Source organism: Mesoplodon bidens (genome assembly GCF_964165515.1).
Source record: "Mesoplodon bidens genome assembly, chromosome: 5".
Classification (NCBI taxonomy): Eukaryota; Metazoa; Chordata; class Mammalia; order Artiodactyla; family Ziphiidae; genus Mesoplodon; species Mesoplodon bidens.
The window spans coordinates 59410280-59434364 of NC_138161.1; the positions used below are offsets into that span (position 1 = coordinate 59410280).

General features: G+C 36.7%; 1 protein-coding gene across 1 annotated transcript in view; it reads right to left on the reverse strand.

Annotated features, from left to right (window-relative positions):
- Positions 1-18836, reverse strand: part of SLC9C1 (solute carrier family 9 member C1) — a gene marked incomplete at its 3' end in the record, with an annotated part of 88482 nt that extends 69646 nt beyond the window's left edge. The window contains exons 1-5 of the mRNA XM_081235336.1: positions 18713-18836; positions 17458-17558; positions 14594-14722; positions 4742-4907; positions 1805-1933 (exon numbers count right to left, since the gene is read on the reverse strand). Of these exons, the coding sequence (XP_081091462.1) occupies positions 1805-1933; positions 4742-4907; positions 14594-14722; positions 17458-17558; positions 18713-18776 (589 nt within the window). The 5' untranslated portion in view covers positions 18777-18836. The remainder of the gene's footprint in view (positions 1-1804; positions 1934-4741; positions 4908-14593; positions 14723-17457; positions 17559-18712) is intronic.
- Positions 18837-24085: the final 5249 nt, after the last annotated feature.

Here is a 24085-nt window from a genome sequence, read left to right on the forward strand (position 1 = left end):
TAGAAATTCAACAGATTTCTGTGTATTAGCTTTGTATCCTGCAACTTTACCAAATTCGTTGATGAGCTCTAGTAGTTTTATGGTAGTGTCTTTAGGATTTTCTGTGTATAGTATCATGCCATCTGCAAACAGTGACAGTTTTACTTCTTCTTTTCCAATTTGGATCCCTTTTAATTCTTTTTTTTTCCTCTGATTTCTGTGGCTAGGGCTTCCAAAACCATGATGAATAAAAGTGGGGAGAGCAGACATCCTTGTCTTGTTCCTGATCACAGAGGAAATGCTTTCAGTTTTTCACTATTGAATGTGATGTTAGCTGTGTGTTTGTCATATATGGCCTTTATTATGTTGAGGTAGGTTCCCACTACACTCACTTTCTGGAAAGATTTTATTATAAATGGATGTTGAATTTTATCAAAAGCTTTTTCTACATCTATTGAGATGATCATATGGTTTTTATTCTTCAATTTGTTAATGTGGTGTATCACATAGATTGATTTGCAGATACTGAAAAATCCTTGCATCCCTGGAATAAATCCCACTTGATCATGGTGTATGATCCTTTTAATGTATTGCTGGATTTGGATTGCAAATGTTTTGTCGAGGATTTTTGCATCTACGTTCATCAGTGATATTGGCCTGTAATTTTTTTTTTTTTTGGTATCTTTGTCTGGTTTTGGTATGAGAGTGATGGTGACCTCATAGAATGAGTTTGGAAGTGTTCTTGCCTCTGCAATTTTTTGGAATCGTTTCAGAAGAATAGGTATTAATTCTTCTCTAAATGTTTGGTAGAATTCACCTGTGAAGCCATCTGGTCCTGATCCTTTGTTTGTTGGGAGTTTTTGAAATCACAGATTCAATTTCAGTGCTTGTAATTAGTCTGTTCATATTTTCTATTTCTTCCTGGTTTGGTCTTGGGAGACTGTACCTTTCTAAAAAATTGTCCATTTCTTCTAGGTTGTCCATTTTAGTGTCGTACAGTTGCCTATAGTAGTCTCCTATGGTTCTTTGTATTTCTGTGGTGTTGGTTGTAACTTCTCCTTTTTCATTTCTAATTTTATTGAGACTACACTCTGAGAACCACTGAAAGCATGGGGAAGGGACATATAAGATGCTCATGGGAGTGCTGGTAACTGTATTTCTGGTCCTGAGTGATAATTACTTATCTGTATACTTTATAAATACTTTATAATCACTCATTATAGTGGGCATATATCATTTATTTCATACACACACATGCACACATACACATATGATAAAGGAAATAAAATACTTATTGTTCAGGGCTATCTGAATGTGGTAAATGAGCTTCCAGGCATATTACAGTCTCTTTGCTTACAAGCACTGCGCTCAGGCCTTGTAGATGGTTTATAACTCACATTTCCTCCCTGAGCTGACAGCTTTCTATATTGCCTGCAGGGAGATAGTCCCAGGGAGAAGGGAAGGGAAGCCACCTCCTCTCGCCACTGGTGGATGCACTACCTGGCTTATCTTTTGATTTCATCTTCAATGCATAAAAAACAACATCCCTCATTCTTGTTATCAAGCATTATGGTTCAGCCTAAGCCTGTGGAATGTTGCTTCTATATGCATCCTCGTGAAAAGTCCCAACTCAGCCCCACAACAAAACTACAACAGATATTAAATAAGGGATGTGTGGTAGTGCTTTGTAAAGAGTAAATCATTATACTAATACAACTATGTTTGTATAAGCATAACTTATGGTAAGGTGTTACAAAATCCATGTCAACTTTCAGAAAATACAGGATTCTAATTTTAATAAATTAAGAAAAAAATAAGTCCTTACCTAAGGAATAGTTAATCTTTTTCTGCAAGCCAACATTAATATCCATAATACTAGTAAACACTATTAAAGATACTATAGAAGTCATCAGACTTTCTCCATTAATTAAATTGACGAGGCCTCTAGAAAGACCTGCAGAAGGAAAAATATTTTTTTAAGGTGGGAAAAACTTCATCAATGTTGAAGAATAAAATTTTATCAGCAATTAGATGGATATTCTTAGCTATGTATTTATATCACATACTTTTCCTACATACTTAAGTATACTTTAGTCATGTTTGTAAACTCCCTTCAAGGAAATTTCATTATGTATCAACTACAAGTTAAGTCTAGATCACCATGATTAGTTAGCGAATTAATTGTGGTTGATTATAGCTTATGTAAGTAAGATACTCAACTAGAGCTCTCATTCCTTGTTTCAAAGCACAGATGAAAACATAAAATTTATTACTTTTAATTCTGAGACTTGGCTTATATAAATACATACATCATGCATTTAAGACAAGAAAAAAAATGATGATGGAGGAATAAAGTATATTTATAAACTAAGGCTTTATACCACAGTACCTAACCAAAGTATTAAGGCAATTGTCCTGATAATCACACTATAATTAGAAATTGTCTGACTTTCCCATACATCACTTCCAATGATTTTAGAAATCAAGCTCCATTAATGGAGAGCACCCTGATATAATCTACTTCCATCCTAATCCTCCTCTATTTATGATGATATTCTAAGTTTAGATATCCATCAATTATCATTTTTTCTTTGCTATTCAATGTGCCTGTAGGGGCAAAACTATAACTTTGAGTATCTTTAATGAGTTTCACAATGTCCATATAAAGGAAATATTATTAAGGAAATGGTAAAAGCCCTCCCTGTGAACCAACCACTCTGTAGTTGTGATCACAATCTAATACAGTAAGTATGCTGTTGGAAGAGAAGAAAAGCCAAGGCAGTCTGTTCCTGTGGAAGTTCAATTGCCTTGATGGTCCAATTCTTCACCTCTCCCTGCATCCAGACGCTTTGCTGTAAGATGTTGCAGTTTCTCTCACCAAAGAGTTCTGTTTTTTTAAATTTAAAACAATTATTATTATTATTTTTTAATGAGACTTGATGAAAGCAGAGGCTTGAGGAAGATTTCTGCTTCCTCTCTCTTGGATCCCTGCCACCACCATGGCAGCATTCCCTGGCTACCCTTCTGGAGGAATGTGAGAAATACATGGAAGAAAGGTGGATCTTCCTAGTAGAGGCCATCCTAGATCACTTAGTCTCCAGATGACCCTCCAGCTGACTGGAGATTCATTAGTGAGCCTAGCCACGATCAGTGGAGCCCAGCCCATGCCATCAGGGAGGGTGGGAGGGAAGGAGACGCAAGAGGGAAGAGATATGGGAACATATGTATATGTATAACCGATTCACTTTGTTATAAAGCAGAAACTAACACACCACTGTAAAGCAATTATACGCCAATAAAGATGTTAAAATATATATATATATATATATATATATATGTAATTGTAGTTTTAAGCCACTATGTTTTGGTGGTTTTTTTTAGTCAAAAACAAAGACAAAGACAAACCCTAACTGACACTGTTGTATAACTATCCCATTTTAGAAAATGGGGCTATAACAAAATGTGAGTATTTGGAAATAAATAACAGACAAGAAACATAAGAGAAGTCAGTGGACCCTAAAAAGCTCAAGACAATGTGAATGTATTCATGTACTCCAGGCATTGGCCTGGGCAGATTTTATTTTTGAGAATAAAAGAAAAAATATATAAAAGTCTTGCTTTGAAAACTCAGACAAAAATGTTGCCAAGAGAAAGATACTTTATTTTAAAAAAAAATTTTTTTAAGATGCAAATTGAGGAGAAAAAAATTCCAAAAGTAATAGCAAGATGGCTAAAGTTTATGAGAACAACCTTGTAACTTAACCTAAAGAAATTATTTAAATTCAACAATGGTAAGCCAGGAAGTCAGTGGAATAAGTAACTAGATTCCAATTAAGAGGAGTATGGAATTCTCTCAGGTAGCATAGAACTCTTCCAAATCTTTTGAGTAGGAAAGGACCTGACATTGACAGAGTCTCATAGAAGCAGGGTTGCGGGACAGACAAATCTCCTTGTCTTAAAGATCTGGCTTTTCTTTATTCACATAGGTACAGTTGAGGTTTCTGCACTACTCTGTTTCTACTTGCCTCAGAGAGCTCTTTCCTTTTCAGGTGGCCATAAAAAGTGTGTGTGTGTATGTGCATGTATATGCCATATTAAACTTATACTTTAATTCTACTTTAAAGCAAATGTTTTTGTTCTTATTACTAAAAAATAGCTGAGGGAATACAAATTAGGTAATTTTTTTTTTGAATGAGGCTCTTGGATTTTTTTCTGGGTTACATTGACTTGGTATTTTATACTTTTAAATATAGATTTCTTTCTCCTAAAATAGTACACACTGTATCATTAATGATTTTATTGTTTTTGACTTTTTAGGCTTTTAGTCTTAATGGTGACAAACACTCCAAAGACTTTTTTTTCTTTCTTTTTTTTTTTACAAATAGCATTATCTTAACGACAGTGTTTTCAACAGAAAAGAGGTTTTGGTTAATAGAAATGTCACCGCAATGTACATGCAATATTGCAATTCCCCCAGAACTACTCTGTTGGCTCAGGGTAGAAGCATGCATAAAGTCAAGGATTACAGATAATCCCCTGCCCTATTCCACAACTGAATGTAAGACTTAAAATACTAAGTAAGCCCATCACTGGCATTTCCTTCTGTTCTAATCATCACCACCTGAATCTCTATGCTCAATGCCCAATGTCCCAGCACACCACTTCACATAGTGAAAAGCTATAGTGAACAAAAGATCTTAAAACTAGACAGTTTAAGCATGGAATATATTTTAAATATAGGAAAAGAGAAAAATATACTTACCCAGGTCTTTTATAGCAGATGAAGTCAGCATAGGATCTGAACTCACAAGGATAGCTGAAAATAATAACCATGTGGTGGTTTTCAAAACTAATTTGTTCACAGATGCCAAATGCCAAAGAATTAAGGTATAATTAATCAAAAAGCCAGGAATTGTAATTAAAAGTATCTGCAAAGAAATTTTACAGATAGAAAAATCAGATGGCATTTGTACTCCATTTTTAAATGCAGATAATCAGGATACTGGAGATGTAGAATCACATTCAATCCATTAAAGGGAAATTTCAAATTATCTTATTTAACAACTATGTGATTGCAACTCTGGAAATAAGGAACAAATATTGCAATGAGATTCTTAGGACCTAAGAAATACCAGTTACAGGAAATACCATATTATAGTTAAAAAGGAACTTTTATACAATCTACTACATATAAAATAGATAAACAACAAGGTCCTACTCTAAAGCACAGGGAACTATATTCAATATCCTGTAATAAACCATAATGGAAAAAAAATGAACTTTTAATTTTCTTGATAAGGCCACTGAATATAGATGTATATGTGTGAAGGTATATACATACATACCATATATATATATATATATATATATATATATATACACACACACACATTTAACAATGCATAAAAACTGAGACATAGCCTATTAACATAGAAAAAAGAACACAAATTTAGAAAGAAGTTACAAAAGAGGGGAAAAAAGAGAAAACAAAATAATAGAAGGAATGTATAGAAAGGGCAGAGGACCAGAAAAATGATGGGAAGGGGCATTCTGTTATTCTAGGACTGGATCCTGGCCTTCTGCCTTCCCACCATTGCCTTTACTTTCTCTTATTCTACTTGTGGTGGTTATCTAGCAAGATTTTATTACCAAATGTGCTTGGGAAAATGTGGTGATTGTGCCTTAAAGTACCTATGAGAATTCACAACTACACCCTCATGTTCACTGTAACATTATTTACAATAGCCAAAACATGGAAGCAAGCTAAATGTCCATTTATGGATGAATGGATTAGGAAAATGTGGTATCTATATAGAATATTATTCAGCCATAAGAAAAAGAAAGAAACTTTGCCATTTGCCACAATATGGGTGGATCTTGAGGGCATATTCTAAGTGAAATAAGTCATACAGAGAAAGACAAATAACATATGATTTCACTTACTTACATGTGGAATCTAAAAAAACAAAAAACTAAATTCATAGATATGGAGAACAGAGGCGGGCAGTGGGGTGGGTGGGGGATTGGAGGTGTGAAATGGGTAAAAGGAGTCAAAAGATACCAATTTCCAGTTATAAAACAAATAAAGCATAGGGATGCAATATACAGTATGGTGACTATAGTTAACAACAATAGTGTATTTCATATTCGAAATTTTCTAAGAGGGTAGGTCTTAAAAGTTCTTATCACAAGAAAGATGATTTGTAACTATGTGTGGTGATGGATGTTAACTAGGCTTATTTTGGTGATCATTCTGAAATATATACAAATATCAAATCATTATGTTGTACACCTGAAACTCATATAATGTTATATTTCAATTTTAAAATAAAATAAAATAAAAATGGATAACTAAGAATTTCATAATGATGTTGAAAAATGCTCTTACTGCCAATATAAAATTAAAAACAACAATATCATACATCCTTAATTATATCCTTAGAATTTCAATGAGTAAAATTAAAGACATGCATCATTTTGGGACTTTCCATAGAGATTACTAATATATCCCCCAAAAAGTTTTACCAACAAACACAGCCACCAGCAGTGTACTAATCATTCCCATTTAAAACAATTCTCCAGAGAAGTAAAATCAAATAAAATCCCCAGGTTCCTGTCTCAGCTTTTGCTACATCAAGAAAAATGAAAAAGCACAAGCTCTTACCCCCTTATTTATTACACATTTATTCACTACCTACTATGCAATGAGGCATTGCAATAGGCACTGGCGAAAGACATACCTAATGCAGTTAATGAAAAAGAGAATTCAGAAGAGCTAAAATATTAAAAGCTATCTTCCTTCTGATTATTTTAGTCTTTTGTTTGTACAGGGACATTCTTGCAGAGTTAGGGTCCAGTTGGGAAATAACTGGACTCTGACTCAGGAGGCCTGGGTGCTAGTCCTGAGTGATTTTGGTTTAGTCACTTAATCAGACATTTCTAACCCAATCTTAAAATTGACAGAACAATGACAGAGTGCTTATATGGCATTACTGAGGCCTGACACTATTGAGAGGGAATCTTTGGTAGATAAAGCTTGATAACAGCATCAGAATGGTGAAAGAAAATCAAGGTCCCCTAGGTCATTTACCTCTAGGGTGGCTGAATTCCCAATTTAAGGTTTTGGTGGTCGAGGGAGTTGTATTACTAACTCCTGTTCAAAGGAACAAATTAAAATGAGGCTTTGAGACAAGAGGATTGAGGGTCAGGATATCCAAATCTTTGTTCTTCCACCAAATAGCTGTTGATACCTCAATAAATCACATGGTATATTGTTTGCAAAAATGGCTGCAGTAATTCTGCTCCCTGAATCCACACAATTTTGTAGCTATCTTCCATACTGACTGAACAAGAGCAAACATGATGTAACTAGAGACTTAAAAAGCGGGGAGAGGGAAGTGTGGAGGGGCAATATAGGGGTAGAAGATTAAAAGATACAAACTATTATGCATAAAATAAGCTACAATGATATATCATACAACACAGGGAATATAGCCAATATTTTATAATAACTATAAATGGAGTATAACTTTAAAAAGTTGTGAATCACTATATTGTACACCAGTAACTTATAAAATGTTATACACCAACTATACTTCAATAAAAAATTTTTCTTAAAAAGCACTAGTAACTTCAAGTTTGCCCTCTCCCGCTGATGTTTGAGACTCTGAAATCACCATGTGAAGAAGCCTGGAATAATTGCCTGGATAATGAGATACATGTACAGTGACACTCATTGCCTATAGCCAATATTAACAGTACCAACCAAAAGACATATGAGCAGAGCCATCCAGCTAGCTCATCCTACCTCAGCTGACCCCCCAGTTGAACAGAGACTCAGGAGATGGCTTGACAGGGAACACTAGAACCAGCTCAAACTACTATTATATCTCTATTCTTTTCAATTTCATTTTTTTGTAATTTGTCTGAATTTCATTTGCCTGGACTCTGTTTCAAGTGTAAATTATTTTAATAGTTTTGATTCTAATGTATTTTAGGTAACGGCTTTATACTTACAAAACTGTATTGATTACTTTGAAAGAAATGCACATCCTGCTTATAATCTAGAGTATTTTTTCTCAAGGTCTTTCCTGGAGGGGTTCAAATATCACATGATTAGAAAATAATCATAATAGTTTGTGAATTAGGATTATTGCTGTTTCTGTGAGTAGTCTTCTCTGTGTTGTTCTTTTACGTGTGGGTGTGGGAAATTTTAGGAGGTGGGTATTTGAAACACAACTTTTATCAGTAATTTCCTTTTACTGGACCTAATATATTTAATAATAGCTTTCTTATAGTATCTCAGAGTTAAAATCATAAGTGGCATTAAGTTCTGCCAGTCAGATTTTTTTGAATTACTTTTTTCCTCCATAATTTCTTTCTTGAGTCTTCAACATGCTAGACAATTGAAAAGATATAGTTTATTCACTAAAATATAGAGCTGAATTTACTTTTCCCACACTTTATACTTTTTCCTTGTTTTCTTTGTTTTATAATTTGGAGTAAAGTTTTAAAATTTTTGAATATAGAGGGCAGTGGCAAAGACGGGGGTGAGTGGGAGCTCACCTCCTCCCACTGGCACATCAAAATTACAACTATTTACAGAGTAGCTTTTGTTGAGAAAGACCAGAAGACTGGCAGAAAAGATCTTCTACAACTAACTATATAAAGAACAAACCATGACAACCCAAGTGCCCATCAACAGATAAATGGTTAAAGAAGATGTGGTATATGTATTCCATAGACTATTACTCAGCCATAAAAAGAATGGAAGGCACCTATGCTCACCACTATACAACCAATGCAAAAAAGAATGAAATTCTGCCATTTGCAGTAATGTGGATGGACTTAGAAAATATTATGCTTAGTGAAATAAGCCAGGCAAAGACCAATACTATATGATATCATTTATATGTGGAATCTAAAAAATTAATACAAATGAATGTATATGCAAAACAGAAACAGACACATAGACATAGAAAACAGATTAGTGGTTACCAAAGGGAGAAGGGACAAATTAAGTGTATGGGATTAACAGACACAAACTAGCATGTATAAAATAGATAAGTAACAAGGATATATTACATAGTACAGGGAATTATAGTCATTATCTTATAATAACTTATAATGGAGTATGTTCTCCAAAAATACTGAATCACACTACATTGTAAACCTGAAACTAATATAATATTTTAAATCAACTATACTTCAAAAAAAACACAAAAAAACAAACCATGAGATGTGTAGAAGGGCCAGAGACACGGTATAGTCAAGATCCATACCCACAGTGAGTGAGCCACAACTAGGAGGATAATTACAATTGCAGAGGCTCTCCCTAAGGAGCAAGGGGTCCAGGTCCTGCATCAGGCTCCCCAGCCTGGGGGTACTGAACCATGAAGATGATTCCTCTAGAACATTTGGCTTTGAAGGCTAGCAGGGCTTGCTTTTGGGAGAGCCAGATGGCTGTGGGAAATAGATACTCCCCTCTTACAGGGCACACACAAAATCTCAGATGCTCTGGGACCCAGGGCAGAAGCAGTGATTTGAAAGGAGTCTAGGTCAGACCCACCTGCTGATCTCGGAGTGCCTCTCAGAGAGGAAGGATGCAACTGGAGCTCACCTTGGAGACATAGACACTGGTGGCAGCCATTTGGAGGACCTTGTTCTACCACATGAGCACTGGTGCTAGCAAGTGCCATTTTGGAATCCTCCCTCTAGCTTATTAGTGCCAGGACCTGGCCCTGCCCACCAGCCCATTGGCAAAAGTACTGGGATGCCTCAGGCCAAGCAGCTACCTGGGTGAGAATATAGCCCCACCCACCAGCAGGCCAATTGCCTTAACATTCTCTGAGTATACAACTATCCTGGGACACAGCCCTGTCCACCAAAAGGCCTAGGATCCAACCCCACACACCAATGCACTGGCACTAGTTCTGGGATCCCCTGCATATCCACAGCCATCTGTAGGGACCTGGCTCTGCCCACCATCAAGCTGGCACTAGCCCCTGGACAAGCCTCACCCACCAATGGGCTGGCACTAGCCCCAGGACCACCCAGTCCCTAGCTCTGTCCACTAACAGGGCAACACACCAATTCCAGGACCCTCAGGGCCCTGCAGCCAGATAACCTAGGCCATAGCTCCACTCACCAGTGGGCTGGCACTAGCCCCAGGACTCATCCTCGTCCACCAGTGGGTGGACATGAGCCCAGGGACCACCAGAGCACCAAAGCCATCCAGATGAGCAGGACAGCACTTGCTCCAGGACCCCCAGACCATGGCCCTGTCCATCAGCAGGCCAACACCAACCCTGGGACCCAACCACCAAGCCCGTCAGCAAGCTGACACCAGCTCTGAGACATCTTTGACCCCTCAGCTCCCCACCTCCGGGTTCAGCCCTACTCACCAACAGGCCAACATGAACTTTGGGGTACTCCAGACCTTGTAATCAGCTGTGTCAGGAACTGGGCCCACCCACCAGCAGCAGACACTAGACCCAGGATACTAGGTCCCACAACCACCCACTCCAGAACCCAGTTCTGCCCACTAGTAGGCCAACCTTAGCCCCAGGACCACCCAGGGCTCTGCAGGCAGCTGCCTTGTGGCCTGGCCCTGCCCACCAGCAGCTGGCAGCATCCACTCAAGTCAGGAACTGGCAACCAACTGGACTGGGGGTCAGCCACATCTACCAGAATGCACATAGTGGTCATCCTCCTTCAACAGAAGGACCCACAAAGCCCACATAGGAAGCACTCCTAGAGGATACAGCTCTGGTGATGAGAGGAGAGTATGTTGCTGGGTCACAGAGGACTTCTAAAAAAGACCACTTCTCCAAGGTTGGAAAATATAACTAACTTACCAGATACATATAAATAAAACAGCAAATTAGGTAGAATGAAGCAGCAGAGGAATATGTTCCAAATGAAGGAAGAAGATAAAACCCCAGAAGAACTAAGTGAAGTGGAGATAAGCAATCTACCTGATAAAGAGTTCAAGGTAATGATCATAAAGTTAAAGCAAGAATATTAAAAGCAGCAAGGGAGGGGCTTCCCTGGTGGCGCAGTGGTTGAGAGTCTGCCTGCCGATGCAGGGGACATGGGTTCATGCCCCGGTCTGGGAAGATCCCACATGCCTTGGAGCGGCTGGGACCGTGAGCCATGGCCGCTGAGCCTGCGTGTCTGGAGTCTGTGCCCTGCAACGGAAGAGGCCACAACAGTGAGAGGCCCGCGTACCGCAAAAAAAAAAAAAAAAAGCAGCAAGGGAAAAACAACAAGTTACGTACAAGGGAATTCCCAAAATATGGTCAGCAGGCTTTTCAGCAGAAACTCTGCAGGCCAGAAAGGAGTGGCATGATATATTTAAAGTGATAAGAGGGAAAAACCTAGAAACAAGACTACTCTACCCAGCAAGGCTTTAATTAAGATTTGATGGAGAGATAAAAAGTTTTATAGAAAAGCAAAAGCTAAAAGAGTCCAGCACCACCAAACCAGCTTTACAAGAAATGTTAAATGTACTTCTAAGTGAAAAGGAAAAGGCTACAACTAGAAATATGAAAATTATGAAAGGAAAAATCTCATTGGTAAAGGCAAATATACAGTAAAGGTAGTAGATCAACCACTTAAAAGCTAGTAGGAAGGTAAAAAGACCAAAGTAGTAAAATCATCTATATCAACAATAAGTAGTAAAGGGATACATAAAGCAAAAATATGTAAAATATAATGTCAAAAACAGTAAATGTGAGGGGGGGAATAAAAATGCAGGGTTGTTAAAATGCATGTGAGCTTAAGAGATCAGCAACATGCATCAAAGGAAAAGAATGGAAAGCCCAGAAATGAACCCACACTTATATAGGCAATTAATCTACGACAAAGGAGGGAGAAATATACGATTTGGGAAAGGCAGCCTCTTCAATAAATGGTGTTGAGAAAACTGGATAGCTACATGCAAAATAATTAAACTGTACTACTCTCTCACATCCTGCACAAAAATAAATTCAAAATGGATTAAAGACTTAAATGTAAGACCTGAAAAACTTCTAGAAGAAAACATAGGTAGTAAGATCTTTGTTATCAGTCTTAGTAACATTTTTTTTGGCTATGTCTCTTCAGGCAAAAGAAATAAAAGCAAAAATAAATAAGTGGGACTACATGAAACTAGAAAGCTTTTGCATAGTGAAGGAAACTCTCAACAAAACAAAAAGATCACCTACTGAATGGGAGAAGATATTTGCAAACAATATATCGAATAAGGTGTTAAGACCCAAAATGTACAAAGAGCTCATATTACTTAACATCAAAAACAAACAAACAACCCCATTAAGTAATGGGCAGAGGATCTGAATAGACATTTTTCCAAAGAAAACAGAAAAATGGCCAATAGGCATATGAAAATGTGCTCAACATCACTAATCATCAGGGAAATGCAAATCCCTGATTTCGACAATGAGATATCGCCTCACATCTGTCAGAATGTCTATTATCAAAAAGACAACAAATAAGTTTTAGAGAGGATGTAGAGAAAAGGGAAACCTCACGCACCATTCATGGGAATGTAAATTGGTGCAGCCACTATGAAAAATGGTATGGAGATTCCTCAAAAAATTAAAAATAGAACTACCATATCATTTGGCAATTCCACTTTTGGGTATTTATACAAAACAAATGAAAATGCTCATTCAAAAAGATATGTGCACTCTATGTTCATTGCAGCATTATTTACAATAGCCAAGGTATGGAAGCAACCTAAATGTTCATTGATAGATGGATAAAGAAGATGCGGTTTATATATGTGTGTGTATATATATATATACAAACAACACACAGACACACAATGGAATATTACTCAACCACAAAAGAATGAAATCTTGCCATTTGTGGCAACATAGATGGACCTAGAAGGTATTATGCTAACTGAACAAATGTAACAAAACAGAAACAGATTTATAGATATAGAGCACAAACAGGTAGCCACCTGGAGAGGGGTTGGGAGAAGGAAAGAAATAGGTGAGGGAGATTAAGACCTACAAACTTCCAGTTGCAAAATAAATGATTCACAGGTATGAAATGTACAGTGTGGGTAATATAGGCAATAACTATTTAATATCTTTGTATGGTGACATATTGTAACTAGACATCGTGATGAGCATTTTGAAAAGTATATAAATATCAAATCACTGTGTTGTATAACAAGAACTAACACAGTGGTGTAGGTCAATTATACTTCAAAAACAAACAAACAAGCAATCAAACTCATAGAAAAGGAGATCAGATTTGTAGTTAACAGAGGCAGGGTGTGAGGGGGTGTGAGAGGGAGAATTGGATGAAGACAGTCCAGCGGTACAAACTTTCAATTATAAAATAAATAAGTAGTAGGGATGTGATGTACAACAATATGATGAATATAGTGAACACTGCTGTATGTTACACACAAAAGTTGTTAAAGAGAGTAAATCCTAAGGGTTCTCATTACAGAGAAAAATATTTTTTTCTATTTCTTTAATTTTGTATCTGTATGAGATGATGGATGTTCACTAAATTTATTATGATAATCATTTCATGATGTATACAAGTCATGCTGTAACCCTTAAACTTGTATGGTGCTCTATATTGATTATATCTCAATAAAACTGGAAGAAGAAAAATGATTTTGTAAAAATTGAATGTCCATATAAAAAAAAATGAAGCAGAACACCCAACTCACATCATATAAAAAAATTAACTCAAATTGGATCTTAGACCTAAATGTGAAATCTAAAACTATTAAAATTCTAGAAGAAAACATAACAAAAGATCTTAGTGACCTTAGATTAGACAAATAATTTTTAATAGGACATAAAACACAAATTCTAAAAGAAAAATTGATGAATTGAACTTCATCAAAAGTAAAAACTTTTGGAAAAAAGAAAACTACAGTGGTATCAAAGTGGAGACTTATTTTTGATTGTGAATCTAAGTCATACATGGAAGACAATGAAACTGTTATGTAAATCTTGAAGAACGTGCTAAAAACAATATGTAATGGATTTTTTAATCAATTTAATTGAATATAATTTATCTTGCTTAGGAATGACTTTTGAAAATATGCCTGTAATAGTCACTATGCAAATTTTTTCACCTGGCATCTATTTGAGACTTTAATAACAAGGTTATAGAAATGATTTCCTACTTTTCCCTTTGAATTAATATTCAAAAGAAATATAATATATAGAAATGACAAGTAATGAGAAAGTTAGTCTTTGCACTTGTACCCCATGACCTTGCAAATGACTATCTGTACCAAAAATTACATAATATTTGGACAGAATTTCTAAGGTAAATCAAATGAAATTGAATCATTAAAAAAGAGAAAGTTGGATCAGTACTTACCTCTCTGAGGCGTTGATGAGGGATTGACTTCAAAGAAGTCTGAGGGAATTTTCTAGGATAATGGAAATTTCTATATCTTGATAGGTTGATATTTGTCAAAACTCATCAAACTGTACTCTCAAAATGTATACATACTACTGCATATAAATTATACGTAAATATAGTTGATTTTTAAAAATGTAAAAAAATCTGAACATAGATAACATGTAGTAGTTCATGAGTGAATAATATTATTGAAAATAACACTTCTTACCTGCCAAAATAACTTGTGGAGCAGGTAAACATCCATGTCAAATGCAACATTAAAGATAATTATTGGTGTAACTATATCAAAAAATAAATGTGGATCCATCCACTGTATGGCATCTGTATATTTTTGGACCTAATAATATAAAAATATTATTTTCTCATTTATCTGTTGGTCTATTAGCATGGAATACATGCCAGGCACTCCTATGCCTAGCACAAGATAAAAAGATAAATCACAACATAGTAAGTGCTAAAGTCTTAACTCTTGGATTTTCATAATTTTGCATCAGATCATTACCAACTACAGCAAAAGGTTAATGAACATCTCTATGCTTATTTATTTATTTATTTATTTATTTATTTATTTATTTATTTATTTTAAGAATAGATATAGGAAACAGTTTGACAAAAGTACTAAAGGGTATGTAGGAGATTTTCAGGCATACAAGAGAAAAAGATTTCAGGTAGATGGATCATCATGCACAAAATCCACAAAGGAGTAAACAGTCATATCAATTTCCAGAAACTACATAATTAGCCATGGATTATACAGAAGATGTGTATGGAAGAATAGCAGGGATAGAGACTGGGAAGGTAATGCCAATTATGAAATAACCAATTAATGGTGTTTATCATAAAATATTTAGTTTATAGTTTTAAATCCTATATGGGCATCTGTAACCAAGCAGGACCCTATGGGGCCTTCTCCAGAGAGATGTCTCCCTTATATCCTCTGCTTTAGGTCCTCTCTGAAGTACCTAGATAATAGCATCTCATGCACATTTCCTGAGTTGTTTTACAGATGCAAACGCCCCCACCAAATGAAAGAAACTAACACATCCCTTCAGGAGTCTGGCTGGAACCAGGAAATATTTGCAACAATTTTTGATCTTTTTCCTTTACCTCACCATCAACCAAACAGAGAATTGTGCATGAGATCATCACATACCCTGGGACTCCCTTCCTTTGCCTTGCTTTTAAAAATGCTTTGCTGAAACCCATTGGGGAGTTCAGGCTTTTTGAGCACTAGCTGTCCCATACTCCTTGTACGGCACTTTACAATAAACGCTGCACTTTCCTTCACCACAACCTACTGTCAGTAGATTGGCTTTACTGCCTGTGGGCAAGCAGACCCAGTTTGGTTCGTTAACACATCCATTCAACATTCACTCATTAAGGAAACACTGTGAACCTACTGTGTTAGGCACTCTCCTTGCATTTGGGAGATGATTCTTCATGGGTCTCTTGTGTTTCTCTGTATGCTACGGATGGAGGCACTGACTGCTTTTCTTCCAGGAATATTTTCTTTCAAGAATATTTGTACGGCTAACAGCTTTGGAAGATAAAGCAAGTGTCTCCCTCCAGAGAAAAAGGCAGGTTTACTATACTGTCCAGTGCTATAAAGATATTATCTCTCTCTGGAGCAAGAGGGCAGATGAGCTCACTGCCCATCATAAAATATTCAAGTTCTCTAAGCTCAGATTTCTTCTCCTATAATGCAACCCATTGTGTATGCAGGTTTCACCTCGCCCTCTTTACTTTCTCCCTGTGGGGCTCATGGAACAGGGGCAAGAAAATGTTGATACTCTGGCTTCTGCCATTGCTATGAGTAATAAAGTCCTTTGTTTCTAGCCCAGGAGTCCCGTGTCTTTTGCCAGGACCGTGAAACTGTGGCAAGCAAAATTATTAGATTGAAAGTTGAGTAAAATCTTAAACCGTTCTCAACATATGGTCTCTTCCTTTAAAGAGTTGTTGACAAATAGTAAAGTTTATAGAAGTACTTAAAATTGCATTTATGTCAAAAATCAGATGATTATCAAACCTGTTCATGACAAATGAAGGAGTAATCTGCTTCTGGTTCTGGCATGGATACATGGTTTCCATTATGGTTTTTAACATCACTGGTTAAATTTGTTTGGGAAAGTCAATCATTTTCACACACGTTCGTATTTATATACTGATTAACTAGGGCAGGTGTTGGCAAACTATGGGCCCTGGGAACAAATCTGGCTCAATGCCTGTTTTTGTAAATAAAGTATTATTGGAATACAACCATACCAATTTACTTATGTATTGTCTATGGCTGGCTGCTTTTAAACTACAATGGCAGAGTTGAGTAGTTGTGACAGAGATCATATGGCCTTCATAGTCTAAAATATGCACTATATATGGCCTTTTACAGAAAACACTTTGCCGCCAACCCCTGGGCTAGAGGACTATTTAATGTGTCAATAATGCATTCTATATTCCTTGTAGTAAGCATATTGTCTCTCCTTTACCTGACTCCAGCTGTTCCCAACTATTTAGTAATACTGTATATGCCAAACTATATAGTTTGTCTTGTTCCTCACTTCCAACTCCATGTAAGAGGTTCAGTGTATGTTTCTTGACATATTCTAAGGCAGGTTCACTTAGAGAGTAGCCTCTATTCTAATGGGAACACTATGAAACATTCCCGAGGCAATAGATTGGTTCAATGTCAGAATTCTCTTGCTACTAGAGTCCTGTATCAGTAGCTCAAAGTCTCTCTGGGCTTGTATCTTGTTTATCAATTTCTTGTCTAAGGTTTTGAATTATGATTAAATACTCAGCTACTCACATTCTTAACAGCTGTATGTGTACTCATACTGAATTGCCTACCTAGCTTCAGATCTAGGCTCTGTTTTGACTATGTTACCTGGATTTCAGCTCTTTCATGCCTGGTTCCTTCTTCTACACAGCTGATACGATGTTATGCATATCATAAGCATCTATCAACTGGCAGAGCAGTGAAGAAATATGTTTACAAATTGTCTTAAGCCATCTTTGTATTTATATAAATCTTAGATATAGTCAGATATATAAAATACTCATATTTACTATACACACCTGGTCAGATGTAAAACTTAACATTTCAAAACTGCATCCAAATAAAAATAATATCACAGGGAGAGGAATTGGAAAGTCTTTCAAGTGTAGGTTCAAAAATGCTGCAAAAAAAAATGTCTATTGAAAGGCAGTGAAATACCACATTTATAGAACTTTAATTTGACATGAGTTCTTAATACTGAGGACAATGAAATACTGCACCACCCCTTACTTACTATATATATTCCTGTAACTGAAACCCTCCTTCACACTTAAGCATATAGAATCATTATAATTGGTCATCCACTAAATTCATGCTTTACTTCTTTTAAGAAGTCTATCATTTTCTTAGAATCTTTATTAAATATTGCTAGTAATCATTGGTTCTTGTGTTCCTACTAAAATATTTATAGCAGTTTATGTACATGCTATAAATCAGATATTCATTTCTTTAGCAATCCTGCAATGAGGGATTAATAAATTACTAATCTTAAATGAAATAGCCTGGCTGATTCCCAAGATAACAAGGAGGAATTAGTATAATAATTTAATAATGAGAAAAACTAGCTACCTATTACTAATTACCTACTACCCATTAGAAAGCCTATAATGAATATTTAACTTTGTTCATAATTTTTTTCAAAGTGCAATAAGCAATATCAGCATTTCCTTCAGTTTAATGTTTCTAATTCTTTGTAATACAATTTCTAATCAGGTCAAAAGCACATGCAAAAAAATGTGCTTTCTTTTGATTTCTATAGTGTTCTTTTCTTCTCATAAAAGCTGGGCATAATTTACCATTTGAACAAAACCTAAGGGAACACCTACCAAGGGGTTAAAAAGTAACTGAATCATTCAGAAGACCTATCACTTTGAAAATTTTTTTTCCAAGTGAAGAAATCTGTGGGACAGCTAATTTTAAAATATGAATGAAACTCTAGTTTATGATGACGCAGGTAACAATAAAATCCCTAACCTTTGATTTTCTGCTTATCTGGTTCAATTCTCCACATCACTTAAATCTAACCACGACCTAGCAAGTAAGAAGGTATGAATACTCTGAACTCAGTAGAGGTGAAGAACGTGGATCAGATCTACATGGTCTCTCCTCAGGGGCAGATTATTATTATTTCATTTGATTGAAAATCTTGGTATAGAGGTATGAATTTAGAAAAAAAATCTAATTTCCTCTTATTGCTACTTTTCTTAATTCTCTATGGTGACATTTACAAAATACATCCACAAAACACACTTAAATAAAAAGAATTACACCTACCTCCAATTGTACAGATCAAAGACAATATTAGAATGATTTCAGGGAGTTCCTGAGAAGTTTTCATGAATGTATTCCTAAAAAAATCCAGCCATATGTTGGTAAATCCTTTGTTAAGAAAAGTGAAATTAGAAACAGTGCCATTCATCCTGTGGTTTCTCATAGGCCGTCTGAATCCAACTCTTAGGACTCTGCAAAATTCACCTAGGACCAAAAGAACATAAGATTTTCCTTCTTGTTGGCCTTCTACAGCTTTTCTTAAAAAATAAATAAAAAGCCTATATTTCTCTTTAGTTATTTCTAGTGATTTTTTAGGGTGTGCCAAAATTAGGGATGCCTCCCTCTTCTATTATGTTTTCAATGTAAATGATAGAAGAATTACAATCCCAAGTGATAGAGACGAGCCAGTGTCATCCTGTGTTCTTATGATACCAAGCACTACTCAGCTATTTTTGCCCTGTATCTATCCAGCTGAAAAGAGGATTTTTCATCTAACCAGTCACCAGGACCACAAGCTGGTGCAGGTTACTTAGTTCTGAGGATGGACAACTGAGGGGTTTGCTCTCAGCTTATCTGAGCCTCTGGAAGCATGTTTTGGCAGCTATTCCAAAGTAAGAAGTGGTGGTGGTGAGAATATTCTGATCTCTTTTGTTGTTCTACCCAGACAGAAATGAATAGACCATGATGATGTTTAATAACAGCCTTCTTTTATCTCCTTTGAGACATTGCTGGGCCATGTTTTCTCTAACTTTTAAATATTTTTATAGCAACCAAGGACCTAAGAAAAATATTGAAAACAAAATGATTTAAAACAAGGGAGTTGTTACATGTTTCTATTGTTACTTCTTGGAAAAGGAACAAGGGCCATGGTGTGTCTTGGTTTGAAGAAATAGGTAATAGCTGCAGTCTGCCAATCCCACTTGCTTCCCATGGTGAGGAAAGTTTTGCATCGGGGTCTTAAACTTCATGCAGGGAACTCTTCCAATTCTCTCATAATATTGGCTTAACCTTTTCTAGTGTCTATTAGCATCTCATCTGGCTGCCTCGCTAAGCAATCAATTCGTTATTACTAAACTTCCTCTCACAATCCAGCAATGTCTTTTTCAGTTTCATATTTCACATACATATGTTTTATAATATGCTCTTTACTGACTATAAAAACAACCTTTTGAAAGAAAATTAAATGAATACATGCATATTGTGAGTATTTTTGAAATAAATATGTAAAGAAGCATTTCAAAAACAAAAAAAATATGCACAGTCATGTCTAGTGGCTTTTATATATTTTATTTACATAGTTCTGTTCATCCTTATATAATTATACTTTCTACTTCTTTCCACATGGTATTGTATCACCAGCATCAAAGGGCCTTGTGAACACTGTTTACAAACGTTGTACCATATTAGCACCAATGTAAAAGTGCTGACTCTCTGGTCAGATAGCGACTCTCTGCACGCAAAGATCTGATGGGCTGCTGCTTGCAGGGTAAAAGACTCTGGGCAACTTGTTGTTGGCCTCAGTTTTCTAATCTGTATAGTTTCCCAGTCTATGTAATTCCTCTCCCTGTATTTATAATTTTATTTGAAATCACCTGGGGAGCTATAACGATACTATTGCCTGAGTCTTATCCTCAGCGATTCCTATTTAAATCAGTCTAGGTGGCAGCTTGGTCTCCCCAGGCAATTTTAATGTGTAGCCAATGTTAGTAACCACTGTGATTCACCCAATTCAAAGGAAACATTGCTCAGTTTTCAGTTTCAAAGCCAGCTTATTTTCAATATTCTTGAGTCAGATATTTTGAGAAAGGGTATCAATGCCCTTCTGGTGAAGACCCCAGAAACACATCTGTAGTTGACAAGTTTGGTTTATTATGTGTCTCAGTGAGGGAGGCCATTCACCCTGGGGAACTGTTGGGACGTTCAGTAAAAGGATGTTAGAAAGAACTAATTGTGGATCTGGGTAATTTTAGAGAGGGTCTAAGGAAGTGAAAGTTTACTATAACTTGGGTGCTGTCAGAAAGCAAGGACAATTCTGTGATTGGGTGTCTCAATAAATCTTATGTATAGAGAAAGCAGACTAGAATGGGGATAAAGCTGTGATGAGTACAGAAGCAGCAGCCACTCATTTTAGATGAGGGAGGGGATGTTTGGTACTGTATGGGTTGCATGGTGACTTCTTTTTGTCCAACTTTATTTACAGTCTCCTAGTGAACTCATCTGATTTTGATGTTCTGTGAGATTATGTCCAATAGGAGAACAACATGGACTAGCTGTGAGCATCAGACCAGCTTGTAGTAACACTAGGTGACATCTAGCTCTGGGTGTCAGACCAGTTCCCTGATGTTTGGGGCTGCTTATTTTTGGTTTGTTTCATTTTTCCTCAAAGGATTTCTTTTTTTTTTTTTACATCTTTATTGGAGTATAATTGCTTTACAATGGTGTGTTAGTTTCTGCTTTATAACAAAGTGAATCAGTTATACACATACATATGTTCCCATATCTCTTCCCTCTTGCACTCAAAGGATTTCTAAATTCCTTAACCTCACTTTAACATGTTAAGAACTGAAAGTAGACCAAGAGATCTTGATAGTAATTTAAGTGACAGAGGAGAGCAAGCTCAGTTATCCCTCTAAGACAGAGATGTTCAACCTTGACTGCATATTGGAATCAGAGAGTTTTAAAAATACAGATACCTGGGTGGCACCACAGAGGTTAATTTAATTGGTCTAAGGTGCAGCCTGAGTATTAGGAACCTAAAAACTTCCCAGTGATTCTAGTAATCAGCCATTATTTAGAAGCACTGCTCTAGGAGAAATCTGTGCCATTAGGGAAGAACATTGTGATAGATTGATGGTATTTGCTCTCAGCAACAAGAGAGCAAATATAGGAAAATATTGTCAATTTCACCTATTAATTTTCTCACTGCTACTCCTGGACTAAATATTCTGGAGCAAATGGGTTTGACCAAAAAAGGAAAAATATTTTCTGCATCATAGTTATACATTCCTATGGGTTCTCAGAATTTAATACAGTTAAGAACACTATTGTTTTCCAAACTAAAAGCAGGGATACATGTTCCCATAAGCATTCTCTCATTTCTAAAATTGTTTATTTGAAACCTGAATAGCCATAACTCAAAAAGACACATGTACCCCAATGTTCATTGTGGCACCATTTTCAATAACCAGGTCATGGAAGCAACCTAAATGCCCATCGACAGATGAATTGATAAAGAAGATGTGGTACATACATACAATGGAATATTACTCAGCCATAAAAAGGAACAAAATGGGGTCATTTGTAGAGATGTGGATGGACCTAGAGGCTGTCATACAGAGTGAAGTAAGTCAGAAAGAGAAAAAACAAATATCATATATTATTAACGCATATATGTGGAATCTAGGAAAATGGTACAGATGAACCTGTTTGCAAGGCAGAAATAGAGACACAGGCGTAGAGAGCAAACGTATGGACACCAAGAGGGGAAAGGGAGTGGGATGAACTGGGAGATTGGGATTGACATATATACACTAATATGTAAAAAATAGATTACTAATGAGAACCTACTGTATAGCACAGGGAACTCCACTTCACTGTACAGTAGAATCTAACACAGCATTGTAAAACAACTATACCCCAATAAAAAAATAAAGAAAGAAAGAAAACCTTAATAAGTGTTTATACATTCAATTCTAATAAATCTCTTTCATAAAAGAATAAAATTACTCCAACTCTTAATTATTCTTGAACTTTAGGGACATATATGATCAAGTTCAACAGAATTTCCCTGTTTGGCTGTAAATACTCAATTTGGCTTCTTCAACCTCTACTCCAAATTCTCCTAACAAACCTTTCCCCTGACCAAAATGATCTCATGTTAAGTTAGCATGTAAATGCTAATATTATTCTAGTTTGATACTTTAAAGGATATGGGTAAAGAAGTAGCAGTTTAGATTAAACAGATTTTCAATGTAATTAAAACTCTTCTTCAGCTTAAATTGACTTTTGACAATTTTGAATAAGTTTATGAGTTAACGTCTCATTAAGTAAAAAATATTGATTTGTCTTGAAATTGCCACATAGGTTTCCTATATTAACTTATCAATAAATTAAATAATGCCTCAAATCTCTTTCTGTGTGGAGTTAATAACTGTCCTCTCAAAAATGGCATATGGATTTGTCCTCAACATCACTCAGCCTTGAGAAATTATCTCTCATGGAGTGGAAATCGTAGTGATTCACTCTGTACTTGAAAATGGGAAATCTTTCTTCCTTTCTTTTTTTTTTTTTTTTTTTTTTTGCGGTGCGCGGGCCTCTCACTGTTGTGGCCTCTCCCATTGCGGAGCACAGGCTCCGGACGCACAGGCTCAGCGGCCATGGCTCACGAGCCCAGCCGCTCCGCGGCATGTGGGATCTTCCCGGACCAGGGCACGAACCCGTGTCCCCTGCACCGGCAGATGGACTCTCAACCACTGCGCCACCAGGGAAGCCCTTTCTTCCTTTTAATCACCACATTTTGCAGGAATTTGGTGACAAAATTATCCTGAAAAGAGAGCTGTGGGATCCCAGTAATCTTCATTAGCTGTAAAGCTCTCATTGATTTATGACAGATACAGAACTGGGGTTGGATTGTCTCTTCAGAAGACTCTCCACACAGTACAGCGGGGCCTTACTCACAGACTCTGAAGGTGAGCAGTCTGTTGCCCTCCTAAGGCTTCTTCACTCAGAACGAGCCCTTCCTCCCTCTCGGCTCTGCTGCATACACCTGAGGAGATTCACCACGGCATCAGTGTGCTTTCCTCTTGGTGCCTCATAAGGCAAAGGGAGCAATCACCAGGCAGGTGAGCAGCAGTCTGGAAAGTTGATATGGGAAGTGTAATGGAGGAGGGGCAGGGGCTAAGGGACAGAAGTTCGCACTGAAAGGCTGGTTGATCTTCGGAAAAGTGTTTGATTGGCTGCCATAGGAAAGTTGGAAACTACAAGAGGGAGTGGCTGGCTGAATCTGTAGCTGGAATACTGTGGGAGCGTTTGTTCTTCTTTGCGGAAGAAATTACCCAAGGGGAAGGGCAACTTCCTGAAGGGGAAGCCAAGGGAGGACTCACCATCTCGAGCCTCAGGAGGAGTATCGTGTGGTATGCAGGTAATAAGTGGAGGCAACTTAATCCGTTCACCCTAGAACAGCCGCAACTAACTGCTACCTCACTGACAGTTTCTTTCTGTAAGCCCCGCCCCTGGTCTGAACCCATTGGCTTCAGCTTCACAACCCCTGACTTGATTGGCTGACGAAATACAGTCCTAGAAGGTGCTACACAGCATCATTGCCCCTGCACATCTACGGCAACCCTTGAAGCCTTAAGGACGTTTATTTAAAAAATA